The sequence below is a fragment of the Martes martes genome (assembly GCF_963455335.1).
Source record: "Martes martes genome assembly, chromosome: 17".
NCBI lineage: Eukaryota > Metazoa > Chordata > Mammalia > Carnivora > Mustelidae > Martes > Martes martes.
Window position 1 is genome coordinate 20,794,448 of NC_137905.1, and position 23,729 is coordinate 20,818,176.

The window sequence follows — 23,729 nt, forward strand, 5'->3', positions numbered from 1 at the left end:
CAGCAGCAACAAGAAAAAGAAGAGCAGCCATGATCTGTTGTGCTGTCTATAGTATGCAAGGTGCTAGGTTATGTATCTTATCCTGTACCATCATTTCATGTAATTCTGTAATTCTTTCAGATAAGCTAAACTCTAGGTACTGTTAATATTCCCCTTTTAGTTTCAAAGAACTTAAGTGGCTTTTCCAGCATCATTGAGCTTATATGTACTGGAGCATGAACTTTTATCTAGGACTTTACAAAACCAAAATTCATGCCCTTTGCTTCTAGAAAACAGCTTTCATTGTTAATTATCCTTCTCCCTGTGAGTGTGTCTTGTCATGCCAACTAGATAGTAAACTTCTTGGTTGGGGGGGCAGGGAATTCTGTTATTTTTGCCTCCTTTTCACAGAGGGGTATCTGCTAAAGGCTATGTTACTCAGCCTCTCTGACATTTATGAGGGGTAAATGGCTTATCTTCAGTTTCCTGACTGGGGCAGGGGATTCATCATCCCATTCCCATAGGGAGCTTTGGTGTCTAATGACATCATAGACGAGCTCTTGTCTTTTATAATGTGAAGTCCAGCTCTATGTGGGAGATTTCTGTGGAAACAACATGATCTAGAATTGGAATATCTGGATTCTAGCACTGGCTCCCCCAGAAACTATAGATAAACGGCCATTTGCAAATCCCATCATTTGTAAATTGAAGGGATTAAAATGTCTGACGTCCATGGTCTTTGCCACCTATAATGTATCTTGGCTTTTATGACCCTTGATGAAGGCCTTCAGACATAGGTATTCTGTAAACTTTAGGAAAGCACAGCTAAGCCCTCCAAGAGCAGGAAACCACCCAGTAAACTTAGGAAGCCCAGTATAACTCCCAGAGTTAACTTAACCACATCCGCTCTTCATTTTGGAGACAGCTATGGCAGAGTGAAAAGGAAAGGGACTTTGGAATTCAACAGACTTATTAAAGCCAGTACTCCAGTTCTTAAAATTCCAGGTATCCTGGGCAATATATGTTAGCTTACTACACCTCAATGTAGGCCATTCTTCTCGTCCCATTCCCTCCTCCCTTTGCCATAAACATAATCCAGTAATATTCTGGGAATTATTTTGTCTCTTGTTAGAAAAAAGCAAATTTTCTAGTGGATAGGAGTAGCTAAAACTTCCCAGCTATGCTATTAGGCACAGCCCATTATGAAAGTGCGGGGAGAACGTTCTACAAATGAATGACCAAGTCCGCTTTTCAAGTTCACCATGGAATTCAGAATGATGCTCCCTGGGAACCCCTAAAACCAAATAAATTAAACTAAATAAATTCATTCATCAAAACAGAGTTAGTATTTTTCTTTAAATCAAGAGAAAACTGATTTTTTAGGACCATAAATGATCCTTGATGATAAATTTAGATAAACTTAAAACTGTTTAATATTTAATATTGTAAAAATCTAATAAAGGTCTGATACATTTGTGACTTTTTCAGTAGTTTGGGAGCAAGGCAGTCCCACTTCCCAAATGCAGTTTCATAAATATTCAGATGGTGGGTGATTGTAGTAAATATGAAGAAATATGCAACATGTCATTATGCTTCTCAATCAAATATATGCTAAACAGCTCTTTCATTCATTGTACTGAATAAAGAATTCCAATGTGGCAAAATGATTTCTATAAAAGATTCATGTATGAAGTTAAAAAAGTAAATTTGATTAAAAAGGAAACCTAGCTCAAGCATTTCATTGAAAAAGTTGTTTTAAATATAGCATGGAGAAAATATTCAAATATTAAGCTGCTCGGAATGTCTCTGTCTAATTGCCTCATTTACATTCTGCTTAGGTATTCCATCGATCGTCATACTGACCTCGACAGGTTTTTCACTATCAATCCAGAGGACGGTTTTATTAAAACCACAAAACCTTTGGACAGAGAGGAAACCGCCTGGCTCAACATATCCGTTTTTGCAGCAGAAATCCGTAAGTATTCTCCTAAGGGTTTTGATTCTACTTTACCAAATTTTATTCCATCAGACTCTCTATATATTCTGGAAAATGGCAGACAGCTGAGATCGAATATATTTTTCAGTCTCAAGCATATTTTTTCAAACTTTAAAATTTATTCCTGGTTATCTATCAAAGACGGCATATAAACACATTGAGATATTTTCTTTCTTTCTTTTTCTTCTTCTTCTTTTTTTTTTTTTTTTTTTTGGTAGAACTGGGTATAGTCTTGGCATGTGAGATGTGAGTTGATAGCACTCAGTAGCCTGGAGCTCATAGCCATCACCAAAGGATTCCCCACTTTATGCCCTCACTCAGGATTGTTTAAACCCAGAGCAGCAGAACCCTTAGAGCCAAGATTTGTAGATGCTTATTTACCTAAAGACCAGCCGTTCTCAAGCTGGCTCACACACTGGAATGTCGTGAAGGGCTTGTATTTACTGTCCGAATTCTCTTCTTTCAGACAACAGGCATCAGGAAGCCAAAGTCCCCGTGGCCATTAGGGTCCTTGACGTCAACGATAACGCTCCCAAGTTTGCCAGCGCTTCTGAAGGCTTCATCTGTGAGAGCGATCAGACCAAGCCACTTTCTAACCAGGTAATAATGCTTTCTTTCCCCTCCCCTGGCTATAAACGAGGCACTTGGAAACGGGTTATTCTCGAGAGCTTCTCCTGGAGATACCTCCCACTGCCCAAGAGGGCTTCAGAGCCCTACTTCAGCTCTGTAGCTATGTTCTCTTGTTAAACCCAGGTTTCTTGCCAGCCAGGAATTTTTGAATAAATGATGTGGCAATGTCAGCATGATTTATTTATGGCCACCTTTCTCTTTCAGCCAATTGTTACAATTAGTGCAGATGACAAGGATGACACAGCCAACGGACCAAGATTTATCTTCAGTCTACCCCCTGAAATCATTCACAATCCAAATTTCACTGTCAGAGACAACAGAGGTTCGTACCAAGGTTCCTATGCATTCGGAGAAGTAGAAACGGAGAATGAATGGCTTTTATGTTGCAGAGTACAAGTGTTTTCCCTAATCTTAATAATGCCTCTCTGTTGAAGAACAAACAAGAAGTAATAATGCCACCTTTATTTTTGAGACGTGTGGGCTCATTTGGTGCATATGAATCAGTGAGTAATTTTATTTTACTCTTTCTGTTGGCTTTTGATATTCATGAAGCAGTGGGAAAACCAACTGGGGAAGCTTACAGGGTCAATATGCAAACAACTTCATTTATCTTTTTTTAAGAGGTTGATAAACCATTGGGGGAAGCATGGCTCTATGAATATTGATATCAAGTAAAGCATTAAAAGAGATTAGTTCAACTTTGTAAGGCGATGTACTCTTTGAGCTGGCTGTCCTTTCCAAGCATGGTTTTAATGCAGTGTGGTTGGGTACAGAGCTTGAAACCTAAAGGTGATTGCAGAATTAGATCACTGAAGGGCACGAACAAAGCATCGTTTGGCAACCGTAAACATGGCAAAGTTTAATATCGTTCCTGCTTCTCATTTCATTGGCGAGGTTCTAGACTCACAAATTATTTGAAGTAGTTGTTCTTGTTGTATAGGACCCTTGTTGTTGCGTCCCTTGACAAAGTTGGTAGCGAGCCAGGATCAAAAAACAACTTTCTCGACTTGGGGCCAGGCTATTTTGGTCTGCAGCTGTTCCTGTAAGCCAGTGACAATGCAGGTCTATGGAAATGGGAAGACGGATGCCATCATTTGACAGAGGAGTAAAAGGTGGTCCTCCTGAGCACATACACTTTCATTTAGCCACACACTCGCTGTGCACTAGGTTATGGATTGATTGCTTTCCCAGTGACTGAGAGTGGGCTTAGAGGAGCTTAAGTTAACCTCCTAAGTATTATCACTTTTCCCATCACTGTTATCACTATCATAAATCCCAGCAGCTGTGCTCCAGACACCATACCCAGACCCTTCCGACACTCTCTAATCGCATTCTCTCAACACACCGTAGGTCAAGGTGATTTTTATCCTTCCCACATGAAGATGAGGAAAAGGAAGCCCAGAACCATCAAGTAACGTGCAGAGTCAATCAGCCACCCAAGAGTTAGACCTAGAGGTTACAGCCCAAACCACTGGCTCTCCTGGGTGGATTATTAAAGTAAAGGAATTCCCCATGCTGCTTGGAGTTGAGGAGGAGGATCTAACATATGTTATTATTACTTCTGGACCTCATTTGAGCATTTACTTATGGCTTTTTAAAATCAAGCACATATCAAGGGCCACCTGGGGGGCTCAGTCGGTTAAGCCTCTACCTTCAGCTCTGGTTGTGATCCCAGGGTCCTGCGATGGAGCCCTGCATCAGGCTCCCCGCTCAGTGGGGAGTCTGCTTCTCCCTCTCTCTCTCTGTCTCCCTCTCCCGTTCCCCTGCTTGTGCTCTCCCTCTCTCAAATAAAGAAAATCTTAAAAAGAAAATAAATGAAGCACATAGCCAACGAGACTGTGGGATAAACTGTCCTGTGTGCCATGATAGACTTTTCTCTCCTGATGCCTTGCTCTCTGCAGCGGTCGTGCTCTTGAGAGCCTGGGTGGGAAGGTAGTTATACAAGAGACCTGCGTTTTCACGGAACCCTATAAAACAAACTGTCCTTCACTTGTAAATGATTCCTGTCGTTTTGCAATAGAAAAGTAAAAAGTAAAGTACTTGGAGTGCTTTAATTTTCTATTTTGTCTAGGGTTTTTCTTTTACTTGTTGGCTTTGGTTGATGGGCACCTGTGAGTGCCTTAAGCACCTTTAAGAGGTAACTCTACCCAGCACTGAGATAGATGAGTAGTTCTCAACTGCAAGCTCACATTCCTCTCGGCTACAAGTGTATGATATAGGAATTTCCTTTCATAAAGGTACGTTTCTCCAAAACAGGGAGACCCTGACCTGTAGTGGCTATGTAATAAGTGTTTCCGGAGCCGAACTGAAGAAGGTAGCATACACGATGTTTTCATAATAATTTCTACGATATGCGTACACTTCAATGTATGGGAATCCCTGCCTCCATTCTTGGAGTTTTCTTAGTCCCCAAACTCTTTTGGGATCCCATGCTAGGTTGATGGATTACTACACTGACATAAGCCTAGGCTTTGTCAGTTTTATGATGAAGACACTTCTTATAAGATATCTCAGCATACATTTAGTTTTGTCAACAACGAGGTGATTGACTCATTTGTCTGGAAAACACTGCTGTTCTCACGTGCGTCTTATGCCATCCCCTCTTTTATGATCTGTCGGCTCGGATATTTGCGGTCAGCAGGTCAGAAACACCTGACGCAGCAGGTGTTTCTGGGTTTTTCTCACTGTGCCAGCTTCGCCTCCATCTCATGCCGTGTCTTCTTTGTTTTCATGTGTGCAATAATATTTAGCTGCTGTTAACCCTCTGACAACATTATACGAAGACATATTGTTCTCTAGAGAGTTATAAGTATGTTACTTTGTCACACTTCGGGAATGGTATTTTCAAAGAGATTCTATTACCATGGATGAGCCAGCCCAGTACCCACTCCGTCTCCCCTGCCTTTCCTTGTAAGAGTCTAATCCTGTGCAGAGCCACCACTTTTTGCAGGGAATTGCTACTTTTTAAGAAAAATGACTTTATTAACTATGGCAAACAGTTAATGAAAACTCCCATGTTTAGAGCTATTACAAAACCTTAAAGCAAATACAGTCCTATAATTATCATTTAATAGAGTCTCTTTCTGCTAGCTCCTAGAAGTAATTACATATTGAAGTAATCCAAAAGGAGTAATCACATTCCACATCCTATTAATAGCCTACTGAGTTACCAAATTTCTCAGCTGAGACTGTTTTCCATAGAAAACATGAGATAATGGTTTATATCACGCTGAGTAAAAGCATCAGGTTTCTTTCTCCTTGAGTGTTTACTTCCATTATGCCATGTAAATAATCAGGATTGTGTTTGCCTAAACTCGGCATAAGCATTACAGATCTTTAGAAATATGAGAAGGGAAGCCATCTTAATACACCCGAGCCTTCTATTTCGTTTTCTTTTACTCTATTCTGGAGCCCAGTTTAGCAGATGACTCAGGAGGCAGCCGGTGAGTAGAACACTAGATGACTCTTCAACATTTAAGTCCATCTTGGGCTGTTAATATCAAGAATGGTGCTGTTTGGGCACTATTTGGGCACCAGAGCTGACCTGCCCCAGTTTTGAGATGCATCTACTTTGAAAATAGCCTTATGGCATCTCTAAAAACACAAGAAATGTGTAATGGTTGAGAAAAGGGCAAAGAAAAAAAAATACTAAGAAAAACCCTTCCCATCTATCTGGCTCTTCATTAATTTATAAAAACTTTGTCATGACCATTGTTTTACTTCATTCCCCAAATAGCCTCACAAGGTTCAGCATGAATTTTTTTTTTTTTTTTTTTTTTTTTTTTTTTTTGACAGACAGAGATCACAAGTAGGCAGAGAGGCAGGCAGAGAGAGAGGAGGAAGCGGGCTCCCTGGGGAGCAGAGAGCCCGATGCGGGGCTCGTTCCCAGGACCCTAGGATCATGACCTGAGCCGAAGGCAGAGGCTTTAACCCTCTGAGCCACCCAGGCGCCCCCAGCATGAATATTTTTATCCCCATTTTCTGGATAAAGAAGGAGTATGAGACATTAGGACCTTCAGAGACTTGCCCAAAGTCACACTGCCCATCAGTGAAATAACAAACAAACCTGGGTTCTTGGAGGGTACCATCGGCTGTATACATTATACTATGAATATAAAGCTCATGTCTTTTCTAATTAATGCTTAAAAAAATAAACTTTGTTTACCCTGTAGTCAAATAATAACTATCTTCAGGAGAGGAAAAACCTGAAATTCAATGTATCAATCTAAGTTTCCAAGGGAAAGTGAATAGGGGACACATTGTACTTGGGGTTCAATTTTAATCACAGCCATAATAATTGTAGTAACATATATTTGCCAAGAATTTTATGATTTTCTTCTACTACCTACTTAATGCAGATTCCTTGTAGGAAAGTTAGAAAATACAAAGAAGCAGAAATGTTAATACCAATTATAAAATACTTGATAATATGCTATTCAGAAATAATCACTGCTAGTTTTTATTTCTTTCCAGGCTTTTTCTTGGCATATATGTATATGATCTCTAAAAAAGGCCATCATAAAATTCATGTCCACTTTTTTTCCCACCCAATATGTGATACATGTTTACAAGCATCAATACCCTTATGTCAACATCTTCTAAATATCTTCCTAACTTCCACTGTAAAGGTGCCTGATCTCAACTGACCATTGTGAAAGTACATTGTTTTCACACACCTTTGCCAAATATCTAATTAGTATTTTCGGATAAATTTCTAGAGTGGAATTATTGGATCAAAAGCCTTTGATACTTAATTGACAAACTGCCCATCAGAAATATGTATACTACCAGAAATATTTATAATACCATGAGTAAAATAGGTGGGGGTCTCATTTCCTCACATTCAAGCCGACTCTAGATATTACTACTATTTTTATATCATTGACAACTTGCTAAGTTGAAATATAGTCACATTTTAAAATGTCAATGCCTTTCATTATTAGTAAACCTGGGATTTTTTAAAATAAGTATGGATCATTTATTTTCTGTTCTTTTTCTTTTATAAATTGGCTATTCATGTTCTTTGCCCATTTTTTGAATTTTGAATTATTGCCCAAATTTTGAATTTTGAATTTTTGAGTTGTATATTCACCAATTTGCAATTGATTTGTAAAGTCTCTTCATCTTCTAATGTTATTAACCTTGGACCTGTCATACCTACTGCATAGACTTTCTCAGTATTTCCATGCCCTTTCAGTTCTGGTTGGCTGTGTTTGTAATTATAGATGATGCACTTTTGGTACTAGGTTTTCCCTGTTTAATATTATCTTTAGCAAGGCTTTCCTCATCCAAAATTGATGTCAGTATTCACCTATATTTTCTTTCTTACACATCTCCCATTTCAACCATTCGTCCATGTGAAATAAATACATAGCCCCCATTTGTGGACCATTACCTAAATATCATTTAAGAAATAATCAGTCATTCCCACCTGCTTCATAACACTATCTTTATTATCATCTACCTTACATAGTACACTTGGCCCTTGAACAACACAGGTTTGAATGCATGGGTCCACTTTATACATGGATTTTTTTAAGGTAAATATAGTACACTACTATAAATGTATTTTCTCTTCCTTATGATTTTCTTAATAATATTTTCTTTTCTCCACCTTACTTTATTGTAGAAAAACAGTATGTAATACATGTTATATACAATATATGTGTTAATTGACTGTTAATGTTATCAGTGAGGCTTCTGATCAACAGTACGCTATTAGTAGTTAAGTTCTGGGAAGGTGAAAAGTTATAAGCAGATTTTCGACTGCATGGGGGCGGTTGGTACCCTATTCCCCATGTTGTTCAAGGGTCAATCATAATAGATTTTTTTGGAATTTTAATTCTTACAATTCTATTTACTCTAGTGCTGGTATCTAATTTTCTTTACTATTTCATATACATGTATGTTGAAACCTGATGGATGCTTTCTCCATATTATTTTCATTTTCTTACTCTTATTACTCTTAAATTTTGGCTTTTTTCTCCTCCAGATAATTTTTAGAATTGTTTTTCAGGTGCCTGAGAAATACCTTTGTGAATTTTATTGAGTTTACCTTAAATTTATGGATTAATTTAAGAACAAAAAATTTTTAAATATTCTTTCCACCGAGAAGCATGATCTGACTTTCTACTGAATCAGTTCTCTTTTTATTGCCATCAGGAAGGTTTTGTAGTTTTCTTCTGTGTATTTCTTATTAAGCTGATGGCTAGTTACTTTATATTTTGGATGCTGTTGTGAAGTCAATTTTTAAGCTATATTTTCTAAGTGAGTATTTTTAGGATAAACTATAGCTATTTTAATTAATTTATTATTGGACATTGTTCTAAAGTGATGTAACTTCTCAACTGATTTTCCTGGATTTTCTTTTTTTTTTTTTTTTTTAAGATTTTATTTATTTATTTGACAGACAGAGATCACAAGTAGGCAGAGAGGCAAGCAGAGACAGAGAGGGGGAAAAGCAGGCTCCCCGCTGAGCAGAGACCCTGATGTGGGACTCGATCCCAGAACCCTGGGATCATGACCTGAGCTGAAGGCAGCAGCTTAACCCACTGAGCCACCCAGGCGCCCCGATTTTCCTGGATTTTCTAAGGAGACAACTACATAAAAACGAAATCATGAGAATTTGTTCTGTCTTTTTTAACATTTGGTGCTTTTTGTTTTTGTTTTTGGTCTATTTGTGTAGATTTGCACGTTAAAATATGTTAAGTAACAGCAATAATAATAGCCATTCTTGCTTTACCTGTTACTTAGGAGTTTCTAGAGTTTCACCATTAAACATAATATTGGTAGTAATATTAAAATTAAGAGTTGTGTTGTGGGGGGTGTGTGTGTATGTGTGTGTTAGGAAATTTCCTTTCCATTATTATTTTAATAAAAGAACTGATGTTCAGGGGCACCTGGGTGGCTCAGTCAGTTAAGTGTCCAACTTTTAATCTCACTCAGGTCTTGATCTCAGGGTCATGAGTTCAAGCCCCACGTTGGGCTCCACACTGGGCATGGAGCCTACTTTTAAACAAAACAAAACAAAACAATGGATATTCAATTTTTATCACAATTTTTGGATTCTAACCAGAGGAGGGAGTATGATTTTGTCCTTTAACCCACTGAGCCACCCAGGCGCCCCTGATTTTGTCCTTTGACCTAATGATTTGTTAAAGTAATTAAATTGAAATATCCTAATATTGAAACCTCATATTTTTAATTTCCAAATCTCTTCTTCCAAACAGTGATCATTTGATAAAATATAGAGGAAGAGCATGGGTCAGCGATTAATGCTTGGCTTACTCTTTATCACTAGAAGGGGAACAATCCTAACATGAATATTTGACACATAATTAATCCTGTTACTGTTTCATTTTTTAAAAATTGTCAATTATTACATCAATCCTAACTCATATACTGAACTGCTGTTTTGAGAGAGGACAGTACCAAATTACTGGAAGGTGGAAACAGTTAGAACACATCCCAGGTTCTGAGAACCCCCGTGTTGCACACTCTCCAATAGGCCATCTCAACTCAAGTTTGAGGCCTATCAGATCATGGGGTTATTTAGCTCCAGAAACATTGCTTAATCATTTGAGCAACAGAGGACAGTTTTAGGAGCTTACGATAAGTTCTTACTTTAAAACCAACAAAAATACCCTTAGGATTTTCAAGTCAACAAATTGGTGGAGGAGCCCTTTAAACATTATGAAGCAACTTCCCTATTTTGGTTGAACTTCTTCACCAACCCCTTGATGTTTCTTCCATCTTTTGTGCCATTATGACTTCCATTAAAAACCAGGTAATTTCATAGATCCCCGGTTACAGTCTCTTCTTTCCATCTTCCACAGTCATGGGAAAATGAGCTGTTTTCGTATACTTTGATCTGCCAGGAATGAACTCCTCCTGCTTATTCCTCCTCTTTAAGATCTCCCCATAAATGCTGTCACTAAAGCGAAGCTTGGCAGGGTATCCCCAGCCCATCTTGAGTGCTTCCTCTTCCGAGGAAGGACAGCGCATTAGTTTTTCTTCGTTTTCCTTATCTTGCATTCTAAACACTCATTCCCTGTTTGTCTCCCACAAGAACATGAGCTCTGTGGGGGCAGTGTCCCAGCACTGAAAATAGTGGCTTGACCAAATGTAAGGATTAAAATGAAAGAACGACTGGGGAAATTGGTGACCGTGCTTCAGAAATTTCAGGGATCCATTATTATTAGAGGATAAATGACTATATTATGACATAAGCTTCAGGCTTAAAAAGACACCACCTTATAATCCCAGAATGTTCTGAGGAGTCAATAGCCCATAACCCACCTCTTTTTTCCATTCATTATTTATTATCTCACTAAAGTAAATTGGACATCTAAGGCTTGGATTCAGGAAGAGATGACCTTGAAAGGTGCTCATTTTGCACATATATTATCAAAGATGAGCCAAGTTGCAGATCAAATCAGCTCTAATACCTGATGCATTCAGAATTAACGTCAAAGTGCTCAAAAAAATGCAAAAACCAGACCAAAACAACAACAAAAAGTGTGCATGAAAAGCAGATTTGGCTGAGTAAATTGGGACATCCAAGACACATTCACCCCATTAGACCAACTGGCACGTAGCTTTTTTCCTCCCCAACCCGCCTTTTTTTTCCCCAAGCTTAGAGCATTTTTTTTTTTTATGAGCAGCATCAGATAGCATCCAAATATGCTTCTGTTTTTTTTTACTTTTATTATTTAAAGATAGCCAAATAGATTTCTATGGAACTTTTTTTTTCTTCCTCTTAATTGCTTCAATGTGGAAGATGCTCTATTGGCAGATCAAAATGGCAGATGTCTTTTAATGTGCTGCCATTTTCTCTGTGTAAATAATTATGTTCCTTTTCTGCCTGAATTTCATTGCAGCAGTTTGTCCATTACAACACAGCTTATCTGGGAGCTCACTCCCTCCCCAACCCAACAACAACAAAAAAAGATAGGTCATTTTGGTGGAACAGACATATTCTTTCAGGGTTTCCTCTGGTCACTGATTTAACTAACTCCTGGGATTTCTCAATGCACAAAAAGACCCTAAATGTTTATATCCCACTGAATTCCTTGGTAGTTTTCCTTGTCTTAGACCAAGAAATACTTAGGCAATATGTTTCTTTTTCCCTCCCCATCACTGAGGAGAGAATTATCCTCATACAAAAATGGAGGAAGTGTTAATTTCAAGGGAAGTGGCTAATTATGACAAAGAAAAATCTATTAATACTGACCAACAGTGCACCCTTAGATATCTCATACATTCATACACATAGTTATTTCTACGATGTTATTTATTACAGTTCAGGTTTTGCTGATCCCTCAGTATCAAAGGTGTTAATTCAAGGATCGTGATGATCTCCTTTCAGTGTGCAGCTCCTTAATTCAGTTGCAAGACATTATAGCCATGAGAGTCTTGGGTCAGACAATTTTCTTCATTAATATGTATACACAAGTTATTAAGGTCATCTTTGAGCATAAGTAATACCAAATATAAATGCTACAAACTTGGCAAGTCTTATTTGAAATTTCTATTATTTCAGCCACTGAGATTGAAGATGGCAAAGATGGCATCAACAATTTCAATTAAGTTTTAAATAATCACAAATCTAAATGAGTGTAAAAAAAATCTAAATCACTAGGAGCACCTGACTGGCTCAGTGGTTGGAGCATGTGACTTTTGATCTTGGGGTCGTGACTTCAAGTCCCACACTTGGGGTAGAGTTTACTTAAAAAAATTAAATCTAAATAATTAAAATTTCCAGTGATGTCTTTTGTAATTGTGTAGCATATATACTTCTAAAAGTATTAAAGCTTAAAACGCCATTGAGACTTCTGACACACATATTATGTATATACGTATATACAGATATAAATATATATCCACTTATATCTCACATGCATGGATATATTTTTTTACATTATCCTGATAGAGCTATTGCCACATTTCTAGGGAAAATGGAGAGGGCCCAGAGGAAAGTTATCAAATAATGATTATTCTGCTAGCAACTGCATAACTGTCTTCAAGTATGTGGGAAATATTTAAGTGGTAGATAGACCTACTTTGTCTCAGGTGTGATCAGTAAGGGTACAGTAGATAGATCTGGGTCAGAAATGAACAAAATAAGAGCAAGGTTTAGCTTTAATTCTCCAGATGTTTAACAGTCTCCATCTGATCAGGTTGAAAAATGACAGAAGGACAAAGGAAACAGAGTGGCCAAATCAGGGCATCTTAAGAGCTTTAGTGAAGTTACTGAGGGGACGGATTCCCTCACCTTAGGTCAAACCTTTCTCCTGACACCATGGTGAGACCACAATGTACTAAGCCTTTGCTGTAGTGGTTTCTCTTTTTCAAATTTTTAACATGCAGGGTCTATGCTATATGATGCCCATTTTGCAAAATCTTGTATCAGCAAAAAAAAAAACAAAAAACAGTATTTCCAGTGTTTTGCAAAGTCTTGTATCAGAGAAAAACAACAACAACAAACCACTGCTTTCAGCATGGGGAAGATGGCACCCAGTGTGGTCTATCAATCGAGGACTAGTTACCCATCATAATTTCCTTGTTTAATGTCAGTTGTATGTGTACCTCCAATGGGCTACATCATCATCATAATCCTATGTTTGCATCCCCACACTGGTACCATGGAGACCATCATTATCAGGTACCTTTACATTTTGGTGTAATGACAAAGTATGCAGGTAAAAACAGCATGTGGTTAGAGAGTCCAGGTTATAGACATGGAAATTTGAAATCTGAATTTATTTTCCATTAATAGAGACACTACAATTTGTGCATGACATATACTAGTAATGAATGACCCCATTTGCAAGGTTTTGCCTAAGTGGGGGGAAAATGAAACTGGTCGCGTATCTGTGGCCAAGGATGGGAACACTGGGCGTCAGGATGAAATAGCGAAGTGCTTGAAAAACGTTTTCTTACCATGGGAAATACCGTGCCCAGGACTAAAAAGCGTGAACTGTGTTCTTACCTCTGGATGATGAGCCCTTCTGTGGAGGCAGTTGCATTCCAAGCTGCAGTGACATTTCCAGGAATTCACTTTCCTCTCTCTGCCAATAGGTTTCTCTTCCTCATTAGTTTATTGCTCAAAGAGGATCGCTTCCAGGAAAGAATTAATATTTACTGAGCATCTCCAACAGTCTGTCGCTGTGCTGAGTACCTTTATGAATGGAATCATTTTAACATTTAAAACGATTAGTTTCCTGGGTGAGAATGGAGAAACAGGACATTTACTTAATAAGACTAAAATCAGGCAATTAATATGTAGACGACTCAAGATTCAAACCCAGGCCTGTTTGAACCCAAATACTGAGAGATTTGCTCTTTGGATGTTTTATAAAGGAGAAGGATCTGTGAAATCTCTTGATGGACATTTAAACATGGAGAACAAATGCCTTATTCTCCTCATCGTGGGAGCCATGGTGCCAGTTTGACACTCCCCTGAAAATGTGTCCACCTGCAACCTGTTTTTACCCATGGGCCACCCTAAACCTGAGGAATGTGTATGTCCAAAGTGAGGGGACCCTCTCAAAAACAGATAGGCAGTGGTTGCTAATTTGGATGACAGAAAGTCTGTAGTCAAATTTAGGATGCACAACTGATTTCCAGAATAGTGGTTTTTGTTATTACAGCTAGTTAGTTTGTTTTTCAATTTGTTTTTCTAGATGCGTCTTCAATGAATATTGAAGTGGTGGCTTTTTTGGTTAGTACATCAGTGATCTGAATGGACCACAAAAAAGACCAACACAGGATGCAGCACTGACTCCTCTAAAATGCCCATCCCCCCCCCCCCAAAAAAAAGCTCAGTCTCCCCTTGGTACTGAGCCATTTGGATCTAGAGGGGAAATACTTTACTCATTCAAACAGTATCGACCACCGAAGTGCCAAGTCGAGCTGGTTAGTCACGTTTCTAGCCTACACATCTGTCTGCCATTCTCTAGTTCACCAGCTCTGGAGGATGTCAGTACTGGGTGTAAAGTTTCTGGTAGAAGGATTTCTGTGAGCCCTGGGAGAACCATGACTTCTATTATGTTATCTGATTCCTGCGAGGCACGCTTGATATCAACCGGTGTCCTCATTTTAAAGATGAACAAGTGAGGCTCCAGACAGGAGAAATGACTCATTTTAAAGCGTGCAGTTAGTGTATGCCCAAGAAGAGACACTCAGTCCATTTCTTTCCCACCTTTTAAATTCATCTTAAAATCCATATGTGAAACATGTTTGGTTAGAGGAACTTTTTAAAAAATTCTCAAGATTCTACAAGTCTGTTGCTCAGAGACTGTAAATGGTTCGTTCATCTGTGTACTCCGATGAGCTCTTGTATAATAGTTTGAATGTGTCTGAGGGGACTCGCTTGTTTGGAATATGAGACAACCTGCATTCACAGCTTGTGTCCTGCTCAGATCCATGTTTCGGTTACTGTCATGTGTAAGCCGGCGTGCTGTGATCTGCGGGTCCAGTTTTTCGTGGATGGCACCCTGAAGAATAGATTTGAATTTGTGCCTTCTACGTGTTTACAGAAACAAAATGGTCAGTTTACATGTCCTCCAACCCAACACCCTGGGTGACAGGGTGTGACCCAATAGATAAACTAAATAAATGATCTGTTGGGGATCATATCAGAGAAGTGTATTTGACCAAGCAATTTAAGTAATTTGCTCATCCTCTTTGATTTTTTTTTAAAGAATTTATTTATTTGACAGACAGAGATCACAAGTAGGCAGAGAGGCAGGCAGAGAGAGAGGAGGAACCAGGCTCCTTGCTGAGTAGAGAGCCTGTGCGGGACTCGATCCCAGGACCCTGGGATCATGACCTGAGCTGAAGGCAGAGGCTTTAACCCACTGAGCCACCCAGGCGCCCTCCTCTTTGATTTTTAATTTTCACTTTTATTCATAGTGGCATTAGTGACATCTCGTATCATTAAAATGGGAAAGATAATGTCACTTTTAATTTATGAAAGTCTTATCTGAACTCAAAAAAATGTATGAGATGGGAAAAATAACATATTTTGAAATAATTTATTATGGATATGTAATTTTTTTTGTAATCCTTAGGCATAAAACAATGGTATAGGCTGGAACAGGAGAGAACAGTCAGGAAACTGAAGTTTCAGTTAATAGTCTCTTTGGCCATTTTATTTATCTTTTTTCATGACTTTCCATAGTACATATAATTTTTTCCAGTGACAAGAACAATATATGCCAGTCATACAATATTCAGAAATACTGAAATGAGGTCTAGGCATTCAGCCTTGTTTTGTTTGAGGTGTTGGCAATGAAGGGCAGGGAATCTGTCATTATACAGCGTGTCAAAGACCAGTGCATACATACACCTTACCTTCTGCAATAATTAGAGTATCTGCTCATCCCTAAATCAGACTGAATCTACCTTTTATTTTTTTTAAAGATTTTATTTATTTATTTGACAGACAGATCACAAGTACGCAGAGAGGCAGGCAGAGAGAGAAGGGAGGAAGCAGGTCCCCCGCTGAGCAGAGAGCCCGATGCGGGGCTCCATCCCAGGACGCTGGGATCATGACCTGAGCCGAAGGCAGAGGCTTTAACCCACTGAGCCACCCAGGCGCCCCTGAATCTACCTTTTATATTTAATATATTTTATCTGACAGAAAACGCATTATATTTCCCTTCGCCTAAAATATATCAATTTAATTTAGAGATTGTAAGACATTTCTTCCTATGAAAAGAGCTAATTCAGGGTACTGTCAGTCCATTCAAAACCTGATAGCTATTGGGCGATCATGTTGGTCATAACATTCATATTGCTGTAAGTTACTGATTGTAATCACAAACAGAGGCAAACCATACTGAGGATCTCTGGGTGTGTGTGTGTGTGTGTGTGTGTGTGTGTGTGTGTGTGCGTGTGTGTGTATAATTGGATAGTACATACTCAAAACTTCACCTGTTACGTAATTTTCCCCCAGAGCAAACAGCCTGGGAAAAAATACTGTTGGTTAGTACGGATCTTCAGAAAACATGCTGAGGAAGTAGTCGGGGGGCTTAGGTGACAAAAGATTGAGAAATATGTGGAAAGCAACATCTGAAATTTTGGTTAAATCTTTCCCAGAATACAATTAGGCCATTGGTTCAAAAAATATTTATTGAAGGTCTATTGCGTGTCCAACACTAGAGAGATTGAGATGAATCCTCTAGCCTCCGAAGTTCACACTCCAGGTGAGGTCAAAGTGGGTATTTCAACAGATGATGGGAGAGGTCTAGAAAGGCCTCCCTGGTGTGATAGCTTTTGGATAATATAAAAATATATTAATTTTGAGGCTTGAGGAATTTACCTGTCATGCCATGAGGAAGAGCTTCCTGGCGCCATAGGGCAGTGGCTAGAAAGGCATGTGCGAAGTGTGGTATGCTTGGGAAGCAGAAGAAAGTTCTCCATGTCAGGCTGAACTGGGACATGTGGAACAGATGGGACATGACCCTGAAGGCAAAGACAACTCTTCAGATGAAGGAAAAATCTAGTGATTCCCTGTGTAGAGGTGGTTCGCGTTGTGTGGACCACAAAGAGAACTTGGAATTATTCTGGGCAGGAAGCACGACATGTTTAACCAGGTGGTGGATGGTGCTTGAATTTCAAAGAAACTATAAATCTGCTACCGGTTTTATAAAATATTTTCTCTTTAAAGATAAATATTTTCCTTTCGGGCTTGCAAGTGGGTTTACAGTTTGGACAAGGTTTGAGTGTGGACTGGAAATCTCTTAAACACACACATACACACCACAAACACAGAAACTGGTCAAAGATTTGTCATGAAGTAGGAAAGCACAACCATGAATAAGATTTTTTTTGTTTGTTTTATTCTCACTGCCACTTATATATTTAATTATCTGCCATACTCACATAGGGTATGTGGTCCAAGCCCACACTTCATTGTGGTATCTGATGAAGGCGACACCCAAACAGAAAACAGTGTGGTGAGCTTCCCAGTGGGGAAGTGGGGGCCTTTGTATCTACGAAATAAAAAAGAAATAAAAAAGAGCCAATTTGTAAACTTGGTTCCAAAATACGGAGACACTATTCTGCAATGCCAGATGACTGTGGCTTCCACAGATACATAGATTAAAGATTCTTGTTGTTGACCTTGGTGACCAGAAAGAGCACCGCCTCCTCTCCCAAGCCGAATGCACGGATATTCATGCCGTGATTCTGGGGCACCGCTCTGAGAGGAAATGTCTCTACTCTCCCAACAGACAACACCGCAGGGGTGTATGCCCGGCGCGGAGGCTTCAGTCGGCAGAAGCAGGATCTGTACCTCTTGCCCATCGTGATCAGCGATGGTGGAATCCCGCCCATGAGTAGCACCAACACCCTCACCATCAAGGTGTGCGGGTGTGACGTGCACGGTACGCTGCTCTCCTGCAATGCTGAGGCTTACACCCTGAACGCCGGCCTGAGCACGGGGGCGCTGATTGCCATCCTTGCCTGCATCGTCATTCTCCTGGGTAAGGGGGCTCCGCTGGCACCTGCAGGAAGGGTTTGGCGATCGGATGCCCATCCCTGAAACATGTATTTCTGGGGTGCGGGCTGGTTACCAGGACTGTGCCGTCTCCCGTGGCTACAGCTGGGGACAAGGCAGAGGTGGGGCCTGCTCTGGTGCACTTTATGGTACGGGAGCGACAGGGAAGAGACGGGGCGAGCATTCTGAGCAGAGTCGGGGGACGCTTATGATGAGCACATTGCTGACATCACGGGACTGCAGAGCAGCAGCCGTCTGGGAGTGCTGCAGGGAACATCTGACAAGGTTTTGCAGAAGAGGAAATTAGGCAGAGGGTGGGTATATGAGCAACAGTTTGCCTTAGAAGAGGAAAGAGAAGAGTTAGGAACAGAAGGAATAATCATGAGGCCAAAGACACGGCATGAAGGACTCAAGGAACTGGATTAAGGTTGGCCTGGCCAGGCTGGAACTTGACTCCTCCTCTGATTAGCAAATGCAATGTCTGGTTGCAAGCCTCAGCTTATGGGGACCCCTAGGAGGCTTTTCCTACACTTACATCTCATCTCTGTAAGAACGGCAGTGGCTCATGCTGGTAACACTTACTACTGCTGGGCTTCAGGAAGAGATGACGTAGGAGAAAAATCAGCTTTCAAACCCAAGGATTTCTGACATCAACTTCATGCTTGTCCCATGATGTTTGGTTCTCCATTGAATGAGTTGGGAGGGCCTAGCTGCAAAGGGAAGAACCAGTGAGTTTAGGTCAACCAAGAGTTCTTGAGAATTCTCTGGGTACCGAGGCACTGTGTCCAACCCTGGGGGAGAAAGGGAGCTCTCATTCTTGCATGCCCCAGTGATGGTGGGCCCAGAGGGTCTCTCAGACCCCTTGCCAGGTTCAGGCACAAACGTTTTCTTTAGTCTAGACACAGTCAAGTGTGGGAAAGTGTTCTCATGGAATATTGTAGAAGCCTCTTGTGGGGAGATGGAGGATGAAGAATTAAGCAGTGTCTCGGCCTTCCTTTTAAGTGTGGTTCTGCCCACTCATTCTAGGTTGCCTGAGTGTCCTGGCATCGCCTCTCTCAAGGGGGAGATAGAGCCGCTTCCTCTGGGGTTCAGCAGATGCTACCTTCCTGTGTTTAAATAAATAGAGAAGATTTGTCTCCTGGGGGTCATTATAAACTTCCCTTCTTCTCTACAGTGGTTTGAAGAGAATCCAACCACAGTTATGATAAGATTTCTTATTAAAGTAGAGTAGGATCACTGCTCCTCCCTCCTCCCCCAAGCCCCCAGCCCTCTGGGCAGGGAGGAGCATCCCTTCCCAGGGAAAAGTAGGACTTGAGGTCTCGGAACACCCTAATTCATAAGTTTGGAGAAACAGCTGTCTTCCCTTGGAAAAAGAAACCGACAAAAGCCATTTGTAAGAGGCTGCAAACCAGTCTATTTAGAATCTTCCTAATTCTTAGAAGGATGGCTTCCAAATAATGTCAGATTCATTTGTAAAAAGCTCAAAATAGTTCCAACTTGCCAGCTTGTTTGGATATCGTATATTCCTGGCAGCGTTTTGCAGAGGAAGAGCCAGGTGCAGGGAGGTTTTAGACATTTTTGGGGATTCCAGGTAACACTCTCATTTCATAGACTTGCAGACTGGTACCTGTTTTGAGCATGTGCATATCATGTCTTATGGTAAGCAGAGTCCTCCTTGGCAACGGTGGGGGGAAATCAAGGAATACTGGGTTTAACCTGTGCTCACTTTCTTGTGCTTTCCTTGTAGTCATCGTAGTGTTGTTTGTGACCCTGAGAAGGCAAAAGAAAGAACCACTCATCGTCTTTGAGGAAGAAGATGTCCGTGAGAACATCATTACCTATGATGACGAAGGAGGTGGGGAAGAAGACACAGAAGCCTTTGACATTGCCACCCTCCAGAATCCAGACGGGATCAATGGATTTATCCCTCGCAAAGACATAAAACCTGAGTATCAGTACATGCCTAGACCTGGGCTCCGGCCAGCACCCAACAGCGTGGACGTCGATGACTTCATCAACACAAGAATCCAGGAGGCAGATAACGACCCGACTGCCCCTCCTTACGATTCCATCCAAATCTATGGTTACGAAGGCAGGGGCTCGGTGGCTGGGTCCCTGAGCTCCTTAGAATCTGCCACCACAGATTCAGACTTGGACTATGACTACCTACAGAACTGGGGACCTCGTTTTAAGAAACTAGCAGACTTGTATGGTTCCAAAGACACTTTTGATGACGACTCTTAACAATAACGATACAAATTTGGCCTTAAGAACTGTGTCTGGCGTCCTGAAGAATCTAGAAGATATGTAAACAGGTATTTTTTTAAATCAAGGAAAGGCTCATTTAAAACAAGCAAAGTTTTACAGAGAGGATACGTTTAATAAAACTGCAAGGACATCAAAGTGGTAAATACTGTGAAGTACCTTTTCTCGCAAAAAGGCAAATATTGAAGTTGTTTATCAGCTTCTCTAAAGAAAACCACTTGGCGTACAAAATATTTAAGTGAAGGAGAAGTCTAACGTGAACTTACAATGAAGGGAAATTGTTTATGTGTTATGAACATCTAAGTCTTTCTTTCTTCTTTTTTTTTTTTTTTTTACATGTCAAAGAAGCTTCCACAAAATTAGAAAGGACAACAGTTCTGAGCTGTAATTTCGCCTTAAACTATGGACACTCTATATGTAGTGCATTTTTAAACTTGAAATATATAATATTCAGCCAGCTTAAACCCATACAATGTATGTACAATACAATGTACAATTCTGTCTCTTGAGCATCAATCTTGTTACTGCTGATTCTTGTAAATCTTTTTGCTTCTACTTTCATCTTAAACTAATACGTGCCAGATATAACTGTCTTGTTTCAGTGAGAGGCTCCCTATTTCTATGCCATTTTTAATGTATCTATTTGTACAATTTTAAAGTTCTTATTTTAGTATACATACAAATATCAGTATTCTGACATGTAAGAAATGTTACGGCATCACACTTATATTTTATGAACATTGTACTGTTGCTTTAATATGAGCTTCAATATAAGAAGCAACCTTTGAAATAAAAACAGATTCTTTTTTAATTCTGGGTTTCATTCTTAACATTGAAAAATTTAAGTATTTCTAATGACCCATTTATATTTCTAATTTAAGATAATTGTGATCTTTTCATAACCCTATTTATGAGTTGTTGTAGTCTGCTGCTTTTATGGTTTATTTAAAATCAAATCTGTTTTGCAAATTTTTTTTTTTTTCAGATGAGATTCTGTAATACCGTGTAAAGCTTTCTTGTACATTCTCACTGTTAGCTTCCTGGCTTTCCTCCGCATACATCTTCTGAAAAAGAAGGATGCTAAAGATCTAGGTCAGTCTCTGATTTTGCAATACTTGGTATATAATAGGTGTTTATCTTGCATATCAGTAATTCAGTGGCTATAAGAGATGAATCCATGAGAGACCGAACTCATCGGAACTTGAAACTTCCAAGATACGGGTTTTATGCCCCACACTGAGCATTTGGTAGTTGAGGGAGTGAAGAGTCAAAAATATAAATCCAGTCAGACATCTGATGTTATTCTATTTTTCCCTACTTTGATTTTGCCAGGCTATGAAAATGACTCTGACACTTGAAACTGCTTATTTTTTTCTCCTATGAATGTAACTTGTCATAAAATAATGTGGCATTTTAAATTTTGATAAAAAAAAAAAAAGAGCAATTCATTTCCAAATCTTTATTTTAAAATATGCTTTGGGCAATCAGCTCAGAACGAAGGCAGGGACCATGGTGGATTCTGAAGGTCAGTTCCAGTATGCCTACTATCTCTGGAAGTCCCATCTCGCTGCCTGGGAATGGGACTTCCTCGAAAGACATTTCACCTGTTTAGCTGGGCCAAAGGTCAAAATGTAGCAATACTCGGGGAAAGATCACACAAAGTCATGCTACAAGTGTTTCTCCTCTTTCCCCTAGACACAGGGCACATGCTTTCTCCTGGATTGCAGACAATTTTTAGATTTATCTCTCTCTTTTTTTTAAACTTTATTGTGAAAGTTTGTTTCAAGCATTTCCTAATATCCTGCTACATCCTATTTTTTATGACTCAGTGAAAATGCATAAAAAGAGAAATGTTTTTATGAAGTGCTCACTTTCATTTTCCTTTGCATTTAAATCAAATTGTCTGAACCCTTCAGTGGAATAAATTCTGTGGACAATGTCACTTTGGAATCTTTCATTTCAATGAAGGATTGCACATTCTCAATACTTTCGTAATTGCAGGTTTTGTTCATTTTTTTATATAGTTTTTGTAACCCAAAGAATATTTTGCTAGATTTGCACAGATCTCCAATTGAATTTGAAATAAAGAAATAATTCAGAAGGAATATGAATAGCACTTAAACAAGAATACAGCTGTAAGTAACCCCGTCACCATGGATGATCCTTTTTGTCTAGGAATGTATTTAGATTAGATTTGACAACTACGTTTTTACATTTTTATGTTTACGTTAAAAAAAAAAAAAAAGGTTGTCTAATTTTCAACAGTTAAAAAACTTGTTTTCCTTTTTTTTTTCCCTTTTTATCTCTCTTTTTTACTTTAAGCCTCTATTGTTTGTAGAACCCTCTTAGAAGCTTGGAAATAAAATGTCTTTCCCGACTAGTGGAGTCCTCTTTCATTTGGAACATATTGCCTTAAAAGTAATCTTCATTTAAGTGGTTCTTCCTTATTTCGATATAGAGTAATTACTGCTTTATGACATCGATTCAGCTAAAGAAGGAACACTGCTCTGTTCTTCTTGTCCTTGAGTAGTGGCTTTTGTTTACATTCATCATTCATTCATTCGTTCACTCACCCATCCATGCATTCATGCAAACATCCATATCTTATTTGGTAGACCGTGCTAGTGAGTTCGGGATGCCCAAAGAATTTTGCTACTTTCCTTGATACCTTTTGGTCTTCCCAACCCTGCTCCAAAGTATCTATCCTGTTGTCTTGTAATCACCTATCAATCTCTGCACCCACCCATCTTCCCAGACAGTGCAACGGGACAACTTCTCTCCCTGAAGGCTGAGGGAACAAAATACATAAGAGACAGAATGGGAGAGGGTAAGATGCTGAGGAGGGTAGGCCAGTTGCAGCAGGTTTTGGACAGATCTTGCACTTAGCCAAATTGTATCTCATAGGCCAGTGTCCTGGGGATGGTGGAGAGGATAAGAGACAGATGATCTACATGGCTTGGAGAAACTTACTAATGATATACATTCACCGTGTCCAGAGAGTATCACTCTGCACAGCAGGTGGGATCTGGTCCAAAATATTTTCAGTTGTTCCCAGGTAATTGTGAGTATAATTCACCTCTTTTTGAGAGCCTCTGTAGGATAATGGTGGCAAATAGAAAGTAGGAGGTGAATTGGGATCTCTCAGCACAGGAGTGGCCAAATCTATGTGGTAGGCAGTATGGGGGGCAGATTAGGAACATCTATACCTACAGGTAGTCCAAGAGGGTTTTTATGAAAGCTAAGATATAATGAGGGCTTAAAATAACTCAGTAAATAGGGGATGGAAAGGAGGTGAGGCTTCTGCACTTCTGCACTGTCATTAGCCTGATCTAGACCATCCTCACCTCTGACCCA

The 23,729-nt window shown here is 39.6% G+C and overlaps 1 protein-coding gene across 1 annotated transcript in view; it reads left to right on the forward strand.

The window, feature by feature from the left end:
• CDH11 (cadherin 11) overlaps window positions 1-22,747 on the forward strand; it is a gene marked incomplete at its 5' end in the record, with an annotated part of 47,938 nt that extends 25,191 nt beyond the window's left edge. The window contains 5 exons of the mRNA XM_080829584.1: window positions 1,818-1,954; window positions 2,442-2,575; window positions 2,810-2,927; window positions 17,845-18,096; window positions 19,858-22,747. Coding sequence (XP_080685710.1) covers window positions 1,818-1,954; window positions 2,442-2,575; window positions 2,810-2,927; window positions 17,845-18,096; window positions 19,858-20,354 — 1,138 coding nt within the window. The 3' untranslated portion in view covers window positions 20,355-22,747. The remainder of the gene's footprint in view (window positions 1-1,817; window positions 1,955-2,441; window positions 2,576-2,809; window positions 2,928-17,844; window positions 18,097-19,857) is intronic.
• Window positions 22,748-23,729: the final 982 nt, after the last annotated feature.